At 34.1% G+C, this 20,305-nt stretch overlaps 1 protein-coding gene across 1 annotated transcript in view; it reads right to left on the reverse strand.

Annotated features, from left to right (window-relative positions):
• The window catches only part of LOC114331790 (regulating synaptic membrane exocytosis protein 2), a 421,091-nt gene that overhangs the window by 164,430 nt on the left and 236,356 nt on the right, over positions 1–20,305 (reverse strand). Inside the window, exon 8 of the mRNA XM_050648222.1 lies at positions 1,599–1,919. Within this exon, the coding sequence (XP_050504179.1) occupies positions 1,599–1,919 (321 nt within the window). The remainder of the gene's footprint in view (positions 1–1,598; positions 1,920–20,305) is intronic.

Consider the following 20,305-nt stretch of genomic DNA (forward strand, 5'->3'; position numbering starts at 1 on the left):
GTTTTAATTTTAATGGCAGGTTCCGTAAATATAGCTAAAGTAGCTATAGTTTATCAACTACCATCACATTATTAATTATTACTGAAATTGAAATGAAAGAAAAATACAGATCATGCATATTCTTTTAACTGGAAAACTTTTTTTAGAAATGCGTCAAGCATCCGATAATTTAAAATACTAACAATATTTTCTTTTTAATATTTTAAAACTGGCACAACAGAAAAACTTGGCAACTACAAAAATATTGTAATAAATATTGCGATAAATATATTTTTTTTAATCATATTTAACTTTAAAAGAGGGTTCCGAAAATGTGGCTAAACTAGCTATAGTATATTAACTATCATCACATTATTACTAAATTAAAAAGGAAAGAAAGGGATCATAATATTCTCTTAACTGGAAAACTTTTTTTTGGAAAGGCGTCAAGCATCCAAGGATTTAATATGCTAACAATATTTTCTATTTAATATTTTAAAACTGGCACAAAGCAAAACATTTAGCGACTACAAAACTATTGTAATAAATATTGCAATAAGTCTATTTTTTTAAATCTTATTTAACTTTAAAAGAGGGTTCCATAATTATAGCTAAACCAGCTAAGTATAGTAGGTATATTAACTATCATCACATTATTACTCAACTGAAATGAAAGAAAAAGAGAGATCATATTCTCTAAACTGGAAAACTTTTTTAGAAATGCGTCAAGCATCCAAGCATTTAATGTGCTAAAAATATTTCCTCTTTAATATTTTAAAACAGGAACAAAAGAAAAAACTTGGCAACTACAAAAATATTGTAATAAATTTTGCAATACAATATATTTTTTAAATCATATTTAACTTTAAAAGAGGGTTCCATAAATATAGCTACACAAGCTATAGTATATTAACTATCATCACAGTATTACTCAACTGAAATGAAAGAAAAACAGAGACCACATTTTCTTAACTGGAAAAGTTTTTTAAAAAGGCGTCAAGCATCCAAGCATTTAATATGCTAACAATATTTTTTCTTTAATATTATCAAACTGACACAAAAGAAAAAACTTGACAACTACAAAAATATTGTAATACAATATAATTTTTTAAATTATATTTAACTTTAAAAGAGGGTTCCATAAATATAGCTAAATTAGCTTAGTATATTAGCTATCATCACAGTATTAATTAACTGAAATGAAATAAAAAGAGAGCCCGTATTCTCTTTAACTGGGAAACTTTTTTCAGAAATGCATCCAGCATCCAAGCATTTCATATGCTAACAATATTTTCTCTTTAATATTTTAAAACTGGCACAAAAGAAAGAACTTGGCAACTACAAAAATATTGCACTAAAATAATATATTTAACTTTAAAGAGGGTTCCATAAATATAGCTAGGCTATATAATATATAACTATCATCACAGTATTATTCAATTGAAATGAAAGAAAAATAGGGATCAAAATATATTCTCTTAACTGGATTTTTTTTTAAAATGCGTCAAGCATCCAAGCGTTTAATATGCTAACAATATTTTCTCTTTAATATTTTAAAACTGGCACAAAGGAAAAAACTTGGCAACTACAAATATTGTAATAAACATGAAAATACTCACCACCCAGAGTTCTCGTCCTCTTTTTACTCTTCTCCGACCGATCTGGCAACAAAAACAACTTACAATAGGGATTCCTCGGCTGTTGGGGAGATCTAGGAGTCAGTCCAGCGGCGCAGACGATGGTGACTAACAACTGCAACGCCGAGGGGTCGAACTCCACTCGCACTTGGATCCGACCCCCAATACTCGGTGCCAGCGTCTGGCGAGATGTGTCTTGACTTCGTTCGGGGCTGCCGGGTGACGTTACAAGCACGTGAGGCCTTTCGTATATTTCCGTCTCGGGGTGCCACTGATGAAGGCCACTGACAGACGTCTGCTGACCTAATGGGCAGAAGTTAGGAGTGAAAAGTGTCTCCCTCTAATATGTGACGCATAGGAATTTGGGGTAGTAAATGAGGATAGTTTTAATCCGGTCGCTAGTTATAGCTGGTCTTTCGAAATTATTTAGTCTATATTTTCAACAGTTTGGCGGTGCTGTCATATTGGAAACATATTCGAGTAAATAGTAAGTGTATCACATTTATTACAGTTGAGTCCGCGAATCTTTACCCGTGCGTCATCATTTATGGCATACGAAATAAGTCGATGATAAGTCGGAAATTGAAATTTACTAAACGCAACAGCAAGTGACAGTAAGTGACTTGCTGTTGCGTTTAATAAATTTCAATTTCCGACTTATTTCGCATGCTTTAAATGATGACGCAAGGGTAAAGATTCGCGGACTCAACTGTATAAAGAAAAAATAATGCAATTTATATCTATATAATATGTTGAATGGGTTGCATGTGAGAGTTCATTTTGAATGTAGTAAAAGACAAACGTACTCTCAATCATTTATTGTAACTCCGACGACCGGTTTCGCTCTCTACAGTATGCAAAGCATCTTCAGGTCAACGGTTACAAGTCACTAAATGATTCGGCTACAAGGAGCTACTTCCTGAGTATTCAATAACATGATATCTTGCTCAAGTTATGCTAACGGGATATGTTGGAATAGACGGAGAATGTTGTAAAGGTTAACAAGTTTATGGAAATTCTTGAGGGTGGTGACAACATTCTCCGTCTATTCCAACATATCCCGTTAGCATAACTTGAGCAAGATATCATGTTATTGAATACCTACTCAGGAAGTAGCTCCCTGCTCCTGCTCCTTGTAGCCGAATCATTTAGTGACTTGAAAGCGCTGACCTGAAGATGCTCTGCATACTGTAGAGAGCGAAACCGGTCGTCGGAAGTTACAATAAGTGATTGAGAGTACGTCTGTCTTTTACTTCATTCATCTATATCGGGTGGTGAATTGGAACACGGGCCATAGGAAACTCAATGTAAAATTCTAAACTGTTGAATTCCTGCTTCCCTAATTATTTTACATCAAGTCATAAGAAACTATTTGTGTAGAATTGAAATCTGTATTGAAAACAACTGTTAATATTGTTCTACGAACAATAATTATTCAAAACTTTGTAAAAATATAATACAATTTTCAGATAAATACGCCAAAGTTACGCCACATACAGTGCAATAATGTGTATAAGATTGCATTCGGTGACAATGAATTTATTATATTAACAATTTGAACTGTAAATTTCTTTATTTATTGTATCATTTATTGTTTAAAACACAATAAAGTTGATCAGATACCCTCAGTTAAGGAGAAAGTATTAATAATAAAGATATTTTCTTCAGTCAATAGTGTGTTCACTGTCAATTAAATAGTAACGTGTGGCTTAACATGCCCACACATACCTACTGCGGTAAATACATTATATTTTTCAAAATTTTGGAATGTGTTTAAATCATAGAATAATTGTAACTTCTGTTTTTAATACAGATTTCAATCCTCTACAAATAACTTCTTATGACTTTTGATGTAACATAATTAGGGAAGCAGGAATTCAACAGTTTAAAATTTTACATTGAGTTTCCTATGGCCCGTTTTCCGATTCACCACCCTGTATATGCATATATAAACAATCAAACACCTATAACCTTTAATTTGAAATCTGCAGTATTAAAACAAATCGATTAAATTATGTGAACATCATTATAGTACAGTCGTCAGAGACCAAATTGCCTCTGAACTGTGAACCTCTAAAAATCATACTAACAAACTAAATTTTGTTGAGAATATCAATTTTCTGACCCCAAATAAGCTGCAAACGGTTTGATACTCCTCCCTGCGGGCTTCCCACTAAAACCCCCCGTATGAGTGGGGGATATCGATTAACCATGAATCTGTACGCCGTAAAAAAAGTTTTCTATAAATCTGTGAAATAGAATAAATAGATACTGCGAGATTTTTTTCCATTTTTTTTACGATTCTCATGAGGTCAATAAGATTTATCACTTGACCGGTCACTAAGGAATTTCCTTTGTTAGAGCCTAATATTCATTACGATTTTGAGTTTTGTAACAAATATGCATCATTTGAAATCTCCCTAAAAAACTCTGAACTTAAACTTTCATCTTACAAATGATCTAAAACATTTAAAAACTGCTTCTTTTCAATTGGCCAAGTACGTTTTTCGAAACTACACAACTTCAACTATAAACTCCACCCAATGCCGTCTGCTCGGAAGCATTTTCCGTGACGTGAGATCGTTTGTAATGTGAAAGTTTAAATTCAGCGTTTTCGAGGCATATTTCAAATGCCTCATAGTTGTTGTCAAAAATCAAAATTAAAATTTCACCTTATATGTTTTGAATGTTACGCTCTAACAATGGAAATTCTGTAGCAACTGGTCAAAAAAGTGATCTATTTTAAGCTTGTCACGCACGGGGAGCTAAACTATAATATATACAAGAATAAAAAACCGCTAAACGCCGTAAAAATGAGTGGCGCATCCAATATTCCAGCTACAAAAGGTCTGATATGAATATTACGTGGCGCGAAAATGTATTTTTATTTTGATGCAAAACAAAATTCTAGTTTTATTTTAAAAGATTTTTTCATAATATTTGCCCAATTTGGAGTAAAACGCGCCACAAAAGAGTAACTTTGATACAGTTTGAATTTTTAAACTCTTTTGTGGAGCGTTTACTTCAAATTTAGCAAATATTATGAAAAAATCTTTTAAAATAAAACGAGAATTTTGTTTTGCTTCAAAATGAAAATACATTTTCGCGCCACGTAATATTCATATCAGACCTTTTGTAGCTGGAATATTGTATGCGGCACTCATTTTTACGGCGTTTAGCGGTTTTTTATTCTTGTATCAGGAGTTTTTCAAAGTTATTTATAAATTAAATGTAGAAAGTTGAATGCAATGTTTCTCGATTACACGTTAAGCTTTATAAATGGTCGCCTTTGTCGCATTATCTCCCAGATGATCTAGTGTCCATCGAATGTACACTAGATTTTTTTCTTTTCGAAACAGATTGAAAAAAATATTGGGATGGCCGGTAAATGATCTCGGATTGCCCGTTGCCAGATCAAATTAGCGTCGTAACCACTACAACTACATAAACCATTTACGGAATAATCGTTAATTGGATTATACTTTTAGTAGCTTAATAACTTCTAAACGGCTTAACCGATTTTGTTCACTAAACATGAGTTTGAAACGTATTGACAAGTAGTATCTTATACATCTAAGGTCAAGTATGATAACTGAAGCTATTACAGGAATTATTGAGCTTGAAAAACCGTTTTTCCCATAAGAAATAGATTTGATCATACTTATGAAACCTATACCTTAAAAATTCGAATTTTCCCGGATATAAGGTATACACCGTTAGATTCGTCTAGAGTCCTTCTACAAACGCTCAGTTATTGGTGTAATTCGTAGGTTGAAATTTTGAGTAATTGTCGAAAAACCAAAATTTTCAAAGTTTAGTTTTTCAGTTTTTCGGTTATACTGAGCCGTGTGTATGTCTGATCCTGACAGTGTCAGCATTTGAAATCTTAGCTCAACGCTATTGATTTGGTATATTTATTGTTCTCCTGTCTCTTCTTGAACCGAAGATATATACCGCCAAACAATATGCCGATTTGTACCTACCAAGTCCTATAGCTGGCTTATGGTTAGTCAAAACTCACAAACTACACCGGTTCTGAATCGGCCCTCACCCCCTCTTCAAACACAGAAAAAAAATTCAGATCGGTTTAACTTTTTCACACACATACATACATACATTTTCCCTTTTTTAAATAAAAATTGACTCATATTTCTGAGCTCAGTAACTTTTGAACGGTATAACCGATTTTCAAAATTAGACATGCGTTGTAGAGGTACTGATCAGTACTATTAGAAGCCGTAAAGGTCGGAGTTAAATTTTCGAAGTTTTTGGGAGTCATGGGGACGAGAACGAAAAACAGACCCTAAATACATGCCGTAAAATCCACACCCTTGGACCAAAATGGATGGTTGATATACGAATGGGTGAGTCTTTTCCTGAACTTTATGATGGGAGTTGGCCCAATTTTCAATTCAGTTCGATTTAGAAAATCGAAAATTTCGTGTATATATAGTGTCGCGTGTAGGTGGTGTAGGTGTACGCCACTGGCGAGAACTGCCGTTCTCTGCTAATTATAGATTTATTCGCGCAGCATGCCCTGAACGTATCCTGGATAAGTTCAGGATACTTTCGGGGCATGCTGCGCGAATAAATCTATAATATATATTATAGTTTAGCTCCACGTGCGTGACAAGCCTTATTGATCTCATGAAAATCGTAAAAATGGCAAAAATCCTCTACGTTTATTTATTTAACAGTTCTATAGAAATTCACTTCATTTGTGACAAAATGCAAACATTGTATACGAAAGCTAAACTCGTCTCCTTTAAAACGCATTTTGATTTATGTCGAGAGCACACCCTAATCAAAAGATATCGAATTTTTACGGTATGGTTGATACAAATTTTAATTAAAAAATTTATTTCGCGCGCGAATCTGACATTCAAAATCGCAGGTCGTTTCAAGCATTGTTCCTGAGAGAACCGTTCATTCTACACAAAAAGTGCTAATAAACATTTTTGTTCATCAGAATTATCTCAGCTACATTTCTTGCTTAAAACATTTTTTTCTACGGCGGACAGATTCTAAAAAGCTGTGATGGTAGGGCACCCTTTTAGGGCAAAATCTTAATCAACGGCATACAGTTGTAGAAGGTAAGGGGAAACCATTATATTCAAGATCGGATAGGGGAGGAAAAATCAAGGATTCTCAGGACATGCGAATAATGAATGCATAATCAGCGAATTAGAAGAACGGAAAAAATAAGACTATCTAACAGTGAAATTGGAACCTGGAATGTTCAGAGCATGTTTCAGCTTGGTAAGATAAATAATATTATTTAAGAAATGAACAGGTTGAATATTGATGTACTTGGTATCAGTGAAGCCAGGTGACCCAACTTAGGTTATTCCTCAACAGATGAAACCAAAATATATTATTCCGGTAGAAAGGACAGCCATAATCGAATAGAAATAAATATGATGAAAGATGAAATAGTTTTCAATCCTAATAGCATTATTATTAATATTTAAAAATATTAAAATATTACTAAAATATTTTTTCTACAACCGTGTTAAAAATGCAATTTTTAGCACTCCATTCGAGCGTTAAAAATGCTACTTTAAGGCACTAGCGCTTTAACATTTTTATGGCACTGCAATTTGTATTGACCGTATAGGAAATTTTGATGAAATGTCAAAAAAATATAAAAATGGAATGTCAGTCAAGTTCAAGTAAAAGTTTTTGTAGATATTGTCCTGTAGTTACGTTTGTGGAAAAAATATTGTATGATATGCGTGTTAAAAAGTACATTTTTAAGGCACTCATGTGAATTGCAGAACTCGCTATCGCTCATTCTGCAAACTTTCACATGCATGCCTTAAACGTGTACTTTTAACACTTATATCATAAATAACTATTAAATTGAAAACTTATTGGTCTATTTTCTTGGTAACACATCCATGGCTTCTAAAATTTGCAAGCCAGATGGATCCTGAAGCGAAGAAGACAAGAGGGAATTCAAAAAACTTACAATTCACGACCCCGTCTGTTCAGCTGGTAAATTCCAACAGAAAATGGACCTAAGTTACTAAAAGAAGTAACGACCAATATAAAAATAAAATAAAAATTCCATTTTTATTCAGTTGCAATGCGAAGGCAAAACAATCTTATTTTTCACTTAAAATACGGAGAGCAGTCCAGCCCTCTGAATCGACGATTTTCGACTCTTATTGGAGTCTCATCGGAGAGAACGTAGGCCTGCTTCTCCATACATCAGGTGATCAATACCAAGAGTTTATCCCCCACACCGCAACTGACGTGAATGGACTAGGTGACTAGCGTCATCTTGCAATTGAAAGATGAAATAGTTTTCAATTCTAATCGCATTATTATTAATATTTAAAAATATTAAAATATTACTAAAAGATTTTTAAATTGAAAACTTATTGGTCCATTTTCTTTGAAACCCCTCCATGGCTTCTAAAATTTGCAAGCCAGATGGATGCTAAAGCGAAGAAAACAAGAGGGAATTCAAAAATCCCTAATGACGAGATATTCGATATAAAGAAAGTTAAAGAAATGGCAGGACTAAGAAAACAAGATCTCACTGGTGCACTTCTGGATACACATGGGATTACTATAATAAAGACAGATGAGAAAGTACAATGCTCGGCAGAATACATCGACGAACTGTTCGAATTGTTCGATAGTAAAAGAGGGGACCTGGAACATAATATAGACCTTAGTTCAGAAGCAATAGGTCCAGATATTACAAAAGAAGCATTAAAAACAATGAAGAGTGGCCAAACACTGGATCTGATATGCTTCCAATCGAAATACTAATAGTTATAGATGAAAAGTACATTAGTGACACTATTGAACAACATTTATAGCTCATACGTATAACCGAAAGACTGGTTATCGTCGATCTTTATTTGTCTCCCCAAAAAGAAAAACGCAAGAGAATGCGGCAACTACCGCCCCATTAGCTTGATGTTACATGTGCTAAAGTTACTACTAAAAGCTATCCAAAAACAATGCACCGGGAGAAAACGGTATCATTGCAGAGTTTTTAAAAGACGGTGGCGAAGAGCTTCAAGAAGAAATCACTGAGTTAATATTGTGAAGTGTGGATTAAAGTAAAAATACCCAATCAGTGGAAAGAAGCTATCCTATGTCCTGTACATCAAAAAGGAGACGTTACAGAATGTAGAAATTACAGGGGAATAGCTCTACAAGATACAGTATATAAGATTCTGACCTTATTAATTAGAAATAAAATTAAAACAAAAGTTGAAAATTGTCTAGGAGTATATCAAGCGGGTTTTGGAGCACACAGATCGGTAATAGACCAAATTTTTGCAATGAAACACATTTTGTCTAGCTCATATAAATTCAATCTATCATTAAATATTTTGTTTATTGATTTTTAGACATTGTAACGGTTCACGTTACGAAATTAGCTCTTTAATTATTTTTATAATTATTTTCTCTTGATCTCTTAATTAATTTCTCTAATTTTCGCGTAATTAACCATTTCTAATTATTATCTTTTATATTTAAAATTTCTTGCAACGATGCCACACCTAATTATGGGTGGTATCACTGGTTGAGTTGTAATATACGCCATACCTCAAAACACTTAAAACTACCTGTTAGTTTCGTGGGTTGGTAGCGGTAAATATTACATCGTGTTCTCAGGTCGTCCTTGTGACAGACGCAAAGAACGGGAGCTTGCACTTTTAGTTGGGAATTGTTCGAAGTGGCATGGGACAAATTTAGGTCAAGTCCAGGGTAATACCTAGTTTCAGAAAATGTGAATTCCGAACTATGGATCACCAAAGCTATTAGTATTTCCATCCAATGGGGTTTTCTATATAACATCATCGAGTCTCATGGTAACTACAATTTTTATATTAATTTTTTATAACAATCTGTTGTTACTCTGTTTCATGGTGACCTATATAATTTTTCCAATTAAATCTTATGTGTAAATTTATTCAGCGAATTTAGTAGTTATCTTTAATTATTATAAAATCTTTCAGAGAAAATCCTAACTCTAATTTTTAGCTATTTATCGATATCTTTTATCTTTGAATTATTCCATCATTAAGAAATATCCTATAATTATTTTAAAGAAATCATAGTTATTCGGTATTTAAATCCCAAATCCATGTCTGTAATTAGAAATATCACATAAATTCTTGAAGGTCATAATTTGTCATGTATTCAGTAATTTTTTGTGCCTAACTAATGGCCTTTTTTACGTTACTATCTATCCTAAAAACACTTTCCGAGTTTTTCTTTTTTCCTTTCGTTAATTTGTCGTACAGTGGGAAATTAAAATAAACGGGAATTATGTTTTTTGTAGCCACTCCCGTGAAAACCTAGGCCTCTAAATGCCATTTGAGAGGTAGGAAAATTCCCAACCACTAGTCACTTGGGGGAGCAAGCAAGCTGGATTCCAGCTCCATTTTCTGTCGTCTTCACATCTGCATCTACGGATAGGACAGTTAGCACTCTCCGTGTGCTCATTGCAGCGTTGAACTTTGTATTGAATTTGTTCGATGAAAGTATTCGTTTGGGAACAATTAGTGTGGTGACTTTAAGTAACTATTGTGGTCTATATTTCAGACTTTTGGTTTAATGCACTATGTTATTAATTATTTTTTTTTAGATTTAGCTTACTTTTGGTTTTTTTATATAACATATTTGTTTATTAATATATTAGGTTCCCAAACTTATTTACGATCATATGGTACGTTACATTGTGCACAAGGTAATCAGTCCCAGAAAATTAGGTTTTTATACTTTATTATTGGTTTGATATTTATTTTGTAATATTAATTACTTGTTCCCAGATATTTTGTTGTCTATTCGCTTTACTTCATTAGTTCGGTCAAATCAAGTCGTTTGTTTAGGTATTTATCGTAACTTCAATCTATTTCATTCATTTGTATATTTAACTTTGCTTAACTCATTATTGTATTTTCTCTTAGTCAGGCTTGTGCCTATTTATTTGTACTATTTTCATCTTTGTCGGTTTAAATTTAGTGGTACGTAGCAGGCGTACTATAACCATTTGGTAGAAGTCTCATGTGAGTTGTACCCTACATATATGTAAGAGGTATTTAATTTTTGTAACAGGTAACATTATTGTTGTTATCTTAGATAGATAACTTTTGTATAACTTTGTCATTTCAGAGTCACATTATATTCAATTTGGTTTAACTCAGAGATTGTTAAAAATCTAGTAGTTATTTTTAATAAATGTTGATTCATTTTGTATATCATTTATTCTTATTTCCTTTATATTTTCATATACTTATTTATTTCATATTTGACAGCAGTGTAAGATACTTGGGAGAGTGATCGAAGATCATTTTCTTGGCGCCCATGATTTGTTAGTTTTATTTAATTGGTTCTTCTTTAGCACTTATTCATCTTTATACATTTTCAGAACATTATTCTTATCTTATTATATACCTTTTCTAGTCGTCATTATCTACTTTGAGCTACTGTTCTTCGACAGGCATGCAAACGAGCCGTATCCATCCTTGAGTGTAAAGTTTTTATCTTGCATCTCTTGCTAGCCAACTCTATTCAGTTTGCCTCTGTCTCTTCATACTTCTACTTCTATCCCTTTTAATTCCCCTTTCCTCAACTTCATCATCTTATCATTATTCCCCCCATACAAGTACTTCAGTTTTCCTTAGTATTTTTATGACTACAGCCTCTCCAACGAGAAGCTCTCTTTATTCTTGTTCCACTAGTTATCTGTCTATTTCCTTACTTCTGTTGGAGTATATCTTCCCCTTTACTTTCACTCCAACAGAAGTTCTTCGTATTTTGTTACAATTACGCATACGATACCATAAAAAGAACCAAAGTATATGAAACGCTAGAATATTTTGAATTTCCACCAAAAGTACTAAGATTGACTAAATGCATACTCAGTGACACTAAAAGTAAAGTTATGATAGAAGGACGGGTTTCGGATAGATATATCACCAATAGAGATCTGCGACAAGATGACCCGTTATCAACAGATTTCTTCAATTTAATTTTAGAGAAGATTGTACAAAAATGCAACATATATACTAAAGGCACAATATATCATCACAGGCATCAATGTGTAGAATACGCAGATGGTAATACCTTAATAACAAGGAGACCTGCTGAATTAAGAGAAATCTTTAATATACTAGAGAAAACAGCCAAGGAATATGGTTTAGAAATAAACGAAGATAAAACGAAATATATGGTGATAAAGGGAAATGAAAATCATCTGGTAGAAAATCATCATTGTATCTTACAGTCCTGTAAGATGCAAAGCCCAAGTAAAGAATATAACTTCGAAATTGTCGGCCAATTCGATTACTTGGGAGTAACACTAACAAATAGGAACGAAGAGAACCAAGAAATCGCAAAAAGAATGGCGGAAGGTAGTAAGAGTGCTGGGAGTCTAACTTAGATACTGAGGTCAAAGGTAATATCCAGAGCAGCAAAAAAAAACGAATATATACAACAGTTATCCGACCTACCGTACTCTATGCTAACAAGACCTGGACACTAAATAAAGACATGGAAGTTAAATTAGATAGATGGAACGAAAGATTCTCAGAAGGATATACGGAGGTCTAAAATAGGGAAATATCTGGCGAAGAAGAAGATTTCCCAAAAAATTACACCACATTCGAGTTATTTGAGATTGAAGGTTCTCAATTTCGAGGTTCTTTGAAAATAACCATCTTTTAAAGAGCAATAACTCAGTCCTTATTGGGTTTGCGTAGGTCTTTCCGACGCGAATCTCTTTGTTTTGTTATTAGCTACAATTTTGTCCTTAATAATTTTTTCTATAAAATTAAAATTTTTCAAGCAATTCATGAAAAACGGTTATATAACATGAGTTTTTTCAATGAAAAATGTAGTTTTAATCGCTAATAACTTCTTAATAATACTAAAGTATCTTGATCAATCTATCGAGTTCCATAGTTATTTTGATTCAACAAATTTTCATCCCTTAGATAGGGTTGTTTTCACCCCCAGGGCAAAAGCTCGCTTCGGCGTAAGGTAGATTTTGATAAAGGTTATAAATAGATACTGCCTAAATCCAAATTTTCAAGGAAATCGACCTTGATTCTCAAAATTCCACGAGAAAATGGCTGTTGATTGGACTATTAGACTTGGAGTTTATAAACGAGGATACGGCCATTTCTTAATATGTCGTGAATCATTTTAATAGAAGAGGCTGGATATCGAGACAATTTAATTATTGCGTTGTTTGCGGATAAATGGCGCCTGATGTGGAGAAAGTTATGCAAATTGAGTGTTCTTGACTTCTATATGTCATCAGTTGCTAACATTTTTATCTTTATTATAACAAGGTTTTAGTATTATTGCTTTAGTTCATGTGTCTCCAGTGTTGAAATTCCTGAACGAAGGACCTTGACCGAAATAATTTTACGAAATTTATAATGTTAGTTCTATTTTAGAAATATATATCTGTATTTTATGCATATCTGGAAATGTAAATATCAAATAAAAATCTTCAATCAGAAGCTAAAAAATCGCTAATACAAATATGCTGTCATGAGACACACATTTTGTTGATATGAGAACAACTTTTTACTAAAACTTTTTCCGGTTTTGATGTCTTATTTGGTTTGTCATCATCATTCTGGCTTTACAGGGGAGCACGGAAGGAGCCTCCACGCAAGTGATATTATAAGAAAAAAATGTCACTGGCGCTCCCTGGAAACGCCCCTCGGGCGGCCAATCCTTCCACTACTGGATCCGAACAAACAAACGAGAATCAACGGCTCTTCTCAGAGCCTACATTGACAATGATGACCATAAACATTGAGGGTATTACTTGTAATAAACAGGAAATTTTGTCTGAACTGTGTCAAATCCACAGATGTGATATATTATGCATAAAAGAGACTCACCGTGACATATCAGCACATAGACTTAGCGTTGAGGGAATGCATCTTATCATTGAATATCCAAGTGCAAAGCACGGAAGCGCCATCTTCGTGAAAAGAGATATTCATGTAACATCAGCTCAAAAAACATGCTAGAATGACATTGAAGTTCTGACCGTCGAAATAGGAGCCTGCACAGTTACATCTATGTATAAACCACCCTGGAGAGACTTTGTTTTCTCCCCTCCAAAAAATTTCGCTTCTCAAAAAACCAGATTCATTCTCGGGGATTTTAATAGTCATAATGTTCATTGGGGCTACGCTTCAACTGATAGAAATGGAGATCTTGTAGAATTGTGGGCTGAACAAAACAACCTGGCACTGCTGCATGACCCAAAACTGCCATATTCATTCCAAAGCAAAATATGGAAGAAAGGTTACAACTCTAATCTCACCTTCATCGGCATGTCTTTAGAGGAACGTTGCGTCAGAAAGATATATAAGCCTATACCAAAAACACAACATAGGCCCGTGGGAATATCCGTACACAGCGCTATGAAAGCTCCTAAAATCCCTTTCAAACGAAGGTTTAATTTCAAAAAAGCGAACTGGGAAAAATATAATAATTAATTGGAAACACAAGTGAAAAATATAGTCCCGATCCCCAAAAACTATGATGCGTTCATCAAACTTATAAAACGAACCTCATGTAAACACATACCCAGAGGATGTCCACAACATTACATATCTGGTCTGAACGATAAAGCAAAAGATATTATGACAAAGTACACTGAAGAATATAGTAAACACCCATTTAGCGAAGTTACGCCAGAGATAGGGGAGAGACTGCAGCAAATACTTTAAATATTTAGGGGGATATTTAGATAGGGGAGAGACTTTAAATAAAATGGATATGACGCACAGTAGTAAACAGGCTTTGAATATGATCAAAAAACTGAATGGTGATCCCACAGATGTGAAAGAGACATGTGCAATAACGCCAAATCAGATAGCCCACCAACTGCTTCTGAATGGCAAAACAAACAATCGTTGCAAAACGCCAAAGATTATAAGAACTCAAGACCAGGAAACAACTCTTTTGCGAAACCCATTTACCATAGAAGAGAGAATTTGCGAAAAATGGTATTGACTGTATGAAAAATGGAAAATCCCCTGGGGTGGACGAAATCCTAACAGAGCAGATAAAACACTTCGGGCAAAAAGCGAGGCAATGGGTGCTCGATATATTTAACATCTGTCGCTCTACCTACCAGATTCCACAAATGTGGCGTAAATCAAAAGTAGTAGCCCTTCTGAAACCTGGTAAAGACCCTAAACTACCGAGTAGCTACCGTCCGATATCTCTTCTATGTCATTTATATAAATTGTATGAACGTCTCATTTTGAACCGCATCCAGGAAACATTAGATGCAAAACTAATCCCACAACAAGCAGGCTTCAGACCAGGTAAATCATGCACAGGCCAAGTGCTGAACCTAACAGAGCACATAGAGGAGGGATTTGAGCAGAGAGAGATAGTGGGAGTAGCCTTGATAGACCTCACAGCGGCCTACGATACGATAAACCACAGAACCTTGCTAACTAAGATCTATAACACTGTGCTTGACTATGACCTGGTAAATATCATTAGATCACTGTTCACTGTGTAATAGACGCTTCTACGTTGTGCTAAATGGAAAGAAGAGCAGATGGAGAACTCAAAAAATGGCCTACCTCAAGGAAGCGTTCTGGCGCCGTCCCTATTTAACATCTACACCAATGACCAACCAATGCACCCTCGGACTGAGAGTTTTGTGTACGCCGACGACCTTGATATCGCCGTAAAGGGGAAAACACTCACACAAGTAGAGTCGACAATGGAAGAGGCTTTAAACATGATGTCAACTTACTACAAACAAAACTCATTAAAGCCAAACCCTACTAAAACCCAAGTATGTGCATTCCACCTCAACAACCATCTGGCGCATGTAAAACTGAATGTTTCTTGGGAGGGACAACGCTTGGAACATACTGATAGGCCGAAATATCTTGGAGTGAGACTAGACCGGTCACTAACGTATAAATTCCACTGTCAGAGCACAAGACAAAAGGTTTCTACGAGAAACAACCTTCTCCGGAAACTTGTAGGGAGCAAGTGGGGCGCAAACCCCAGGTCTTAAAGTCAACAGCTGAGGCCTTATGTTTCTCAACAGGGGAATATGCTTGTCCCGTCTGGGGTAGATCTAGACACGCACAACCTACCCCTCTACCATTACTGTACCGGGCAGCTGAATTCGCATCACCAAACTACCGTAGATGCGCCTCACACTATGTGGAGAAGTTCAGGCAAACTTTCGATGAAAGGCACCAATTAAACGGGTTTGACGAACCGCAAGGAATCAGCCGACTTAAATCAAGGAAAAGGTTTATGAGAAATGTCAGCATCGAACCACCCGAACTGTTCCCCCTACATCCAGAACGACCTAATGGAATGAACCTGGACTGGAGAACCTGGAGGACACTCAACCGCATACGTACAGGTGTTGCCCCTGTAAAACAGAACCTTATTAAATGGGGCATTAAGACAGATAACGACCCACTTTGCGAATGTGGGGAAATACAGAACGTGGAGCACTTGAGAGTATGCAGCCTTTGCCCATCACAGTGCACCCTCGATGATTTATGGCTCGCAAATACAAAGGTTGTAGACGTAGCCCGATATTGGGCAGAAAAACTGTAGTCGGATCCAGACACGAAAAAGTAAAGTATTGCCCCTTACCAGAAAAGTAATGAATAAAATATAAGTGGCACAAAGAACAAAGGAGAGGTCAACCCACAGATAGAGTTTCAAATAAAATAAAAGAAAAACTGATGTTACGGTTAAAGGAAGTTAAAAGAATTCCAACTCTGAAATGGAACTGGGAGACATTTTGCCAGATTCAAAGATGAAATATGGATCAAGAAAATTTTAGAATGGAGACCTAGACACGATGCTTATCGACGAAAAAGTAAAGTAAGTATGGCTTTACAACCCTGTGAGGGTCCGAACCTCCTCAAGAATATCTCTCCAGTCGTCCCTATACATCGCCTTCTTCCACCAAGCACGTATGTCATATTTCTCATGCCTTCATTGATGTTATCAAGGAACCTTGTTCTTGTTCTCTGACCAATGAGTCTATCAAAGATAAATGACCGTTTGGAGTGTAATTTTCAGGGTCAACTCCGAATTGCATGAAAATTTTGATTTAGGTTCTGCTTACCCTCCACTTCAAATTTGAACTTGTGCCGTTGGTTGCTTTTACTTGCGGGGTGACATTCACCTCTTCTCGGGGGTGAAAAAACGGGCGTTTAAAATAAGTCCGGAAATGGATAAACTGACTAATTCTAAGAAACTTTCGTTCTATAGAGTTTTTTATGTAAGTCAATATGTTTCGAGTTTTTGCGATTGAAAATGTTTATTTTTCGACAAGAAAATCATGTTTTTAGGCGGTTTTTCGCAAATAACTCAAAAAGTTTTATCAAAAAAGATATTCTTAGCAAAAATGTAGCTTATAAAAAAAAACAAAAAAAAAAATGGTGTATTAATGATATCTATAAACCCAGTAAGAGCAAAGTTTTAGCTCATGAAAAATACTTTCTTATTCGTCAAATTCCAAATCGAATATTTCAACGTGAAATAACCACAAAATTAAGTAATATTCGGTAAAAACTTATTAAAATTTTGTGTTTAAGTGTTTAAAAAGCTTTATTTTTATTTTTTATAAGAGTTTCTAGCATTAAAACTAAATGAGAGAACCTTTTTTCTGGCAAAAAAAAATCGTGAAAATCTCCGTGAAAATTAATCGATTAATTTCATTTGGGGTGCTGAACAGGGGGAGATTTTTACTATTTTTTTACCAAAAAAGGGGCCAACTTTATTTTGAGAGTAACTCGCTTAGTTTTGATGCTAGAAATTTTAATACAAAAATTAAAGTAATGCTCTGTTTAAACACTTTAGTCGTCTGCTTTAAAATATATAATATATGTCTTAATTGTCAATATGAATGAGTCAGATTAAATTAAATTATTAGAAGAATCTTTTTACCAAGCAACATAAACAAAATTTGTTTAATTTATTAATATTTTGTATTTCGATAACGACTTTCGACGTGGAATCCGAAACGTCAATAAATTAATTTCAAACTAGAATTATGGCTTTATTTCCCAAAGAAAAAAGTAAATTATCGAAATACAAAATATTAATAAATTAAACAAATTCTGTTTATGTTGCTTGGTAAAAAGATTTTTCTAATAATTTAATTTAATCTGACTCATTCATATTGACAATTAAGACATATTATACATTTTAAAGTAGACGGCCATAAAATGATAGTGTCAATATTTATGAGTTGCGTTCCTGGGACGACTTTATTGTAGTATTTATAGTTCATTCGATTACATGAAATCAACTTTAACTCAAAAATATCCTTCAGAAAAATCATAGAATGTGATTTGTCTTTAAAAAGACAACCACATGATGATGACAGTATAATTCTCCTGTTGGTGATTCCATGGTAAATCATGAGGAAAAACCAGGAAAAAACCTCATGATACTATCCTGACATTGTAAGTATTTAGTCTTATATTCAGTTTACGCTGAAAATTAACACCAAACTCTGATTTTATATGTATTGTAGCGTAATTACTGTTTAAAATAATACTCTCGGTTCGTTTATACGAATTTATTTATACAAGTTACAGATCAAATTTATATTGTCAACTCACTCTATTTACAAATCTGTCAGTATTTATGAATGCGATACAGTTATTATGGAACATTCCAGAAATATCAGCGCCCATCTCGATATATCTCCCATCTCTATACCAGTCGATCCATTGTCTGTCAGCACGCCCACGTGAGGTACCTTCCAGAACTCTCGGGACGCCGCGCGCCGCGAAGATTAGATTACGTCATTCTCTTGTTATTTACCTTTATACGAGGGGTCGGCCAAGAGTTCGCTTTCGTTACAGTATGTTATTTAAAAATTAATATAAATGATGTATTCTCGATATGTTATTGACTTACTAATCGTGGTATTTTCTTTAACCACTTTATGGGTAATTCATTTAACATAATATCAATACCATATATACATATATAAGGACTATCCGAGAAACTTAAAACAATAGGAAATAAATTCATTCAACAACATTCAAAACAACAAACACATTGAGATCTATTTTATCTAAAACTAAACCTAACAAATGAACAAGGAAGAACAAAGAATTGTACGTAGAAATTACCTTGTGAATGAGCACATTTTTATTTAGGTGAAACATCAAGACCATTAAACGGTAGAATAAGTGAACATCAGTTTTATATTAAAAATAGAAAATTTTAAGAATCTCAAATATATCAACACGCATGGGACAATGAACCTAGAGTTCAGTGGAAAGATTCAAGTATAGTCCTGAAAGAAACATATAGTAAAAAGAGAAAAATCGAAGAAGCGGCTCTAATTATGTTGAGTGAAACCAATTGTGTCGCAAATTTCTCAGCAGAATGCAGTAGGATGTGGTTACCCATATTAAAAGAGGAAGGCATTAGAAAGAAACAATTAGAAAGAAGGTATTTATATTTTAAAATAACACATACAAAATCAGAGTTTGGTGTTAATTTTGAGAGTAAACTGAATACAAGACCAAATACTTACAATGTCAGGATAGTATCATGAGGCTTTTTCCTAGTTTTTCCTCATGATTTACTATGGAATCACTAACACGAGAATTTTACTCTCATCATCATCATGTGGTTGTCTTTTTAGATAAATCACATGACATGATTTCTCTGACGGATATTTTTTAGTTAAAGTTGATTTCATGTTATCGAATGAACTAAACTTATGTGCATAGAAATCGGCCCACTTAAAAATTTGGTAAATTTTGATGTCTCATATTTCCTAAACCTGTTGGCCGATTAAAGTGATATTTTGAACTTGTTACAGCCTGATTCTTTAACAATACTACTCTAATAATATTGTTGCTAAACAGGTAAATTTTCAATGTATAACGGGTGTACCAATCAAACTGTGTTTTTTTCTCAAAGTTCGCATCACCCTGTGGAATATTCTAGCATTTACAAAATACTGAAATTAAAACCCAACTATAGCCTCAGGTTTCCTTAACATTCTGTTTTTTTATTCATTCGTTTATGTTGGATAATAAAAAGTTAGGTACTTTAACGACTAGACATGTTCTTCATCAATACACGGTGTTTTTAAATAAGTGCGACAAAGCTTTATAAACATATGTCCGCAAATATTTCCTTTCCAAGATACGGGATGTTGAATTTTTTCTTACAAACTGACGATATATTTTATTGCTTTAAAACCGGTTGAGATATGCCAATGAAATGTTCTGGGTTTTAAGACGTAGTTATTGCACATTTTTTGACCTGTAATTAAGAATTTAATATTCACCATTAGCGCACATACGTGTAATATGATCGATCATATTACCCGTATGCACGCTAATGGTGAATAAAAAATTCTTAATTTTATGTAAAAAAATCTGCAATAACTGTCTCTTAAAATCTACCAAATTTCATTTGCATATCTCAACTGGTTTTAAAGAAATAGCAATAAATAAATAGTCAGTTTGTAAGAAAAAATTCCACATCCCGTATCTCGGAAACGAAACATTTGCGGACATACGTTTATAATGTCAACTGTCATTATTTTTTCATGCAGAATTACTCCTTAAAGTTTGTCGCACTTATTTAAATACACCGTGTATTGATGAAGAACATGTCTAGCTGTTAAAGTACCTAACGTTTTTATTATC

Source organism: Diabrotica virgifera, chromosome 4 (assembly GCF_917563875.1).
Source record: "Diabrotica virgifera virgifera chromosome 4, PGI_DIABVI_V3a".
Classification (NCBI taxonomy): Eukaryota; Metazoa; Arthropoda; class Insecta; order Coleoptera; family Chrysomelidae; genus Diabrotica; species Diabrotica virgifera.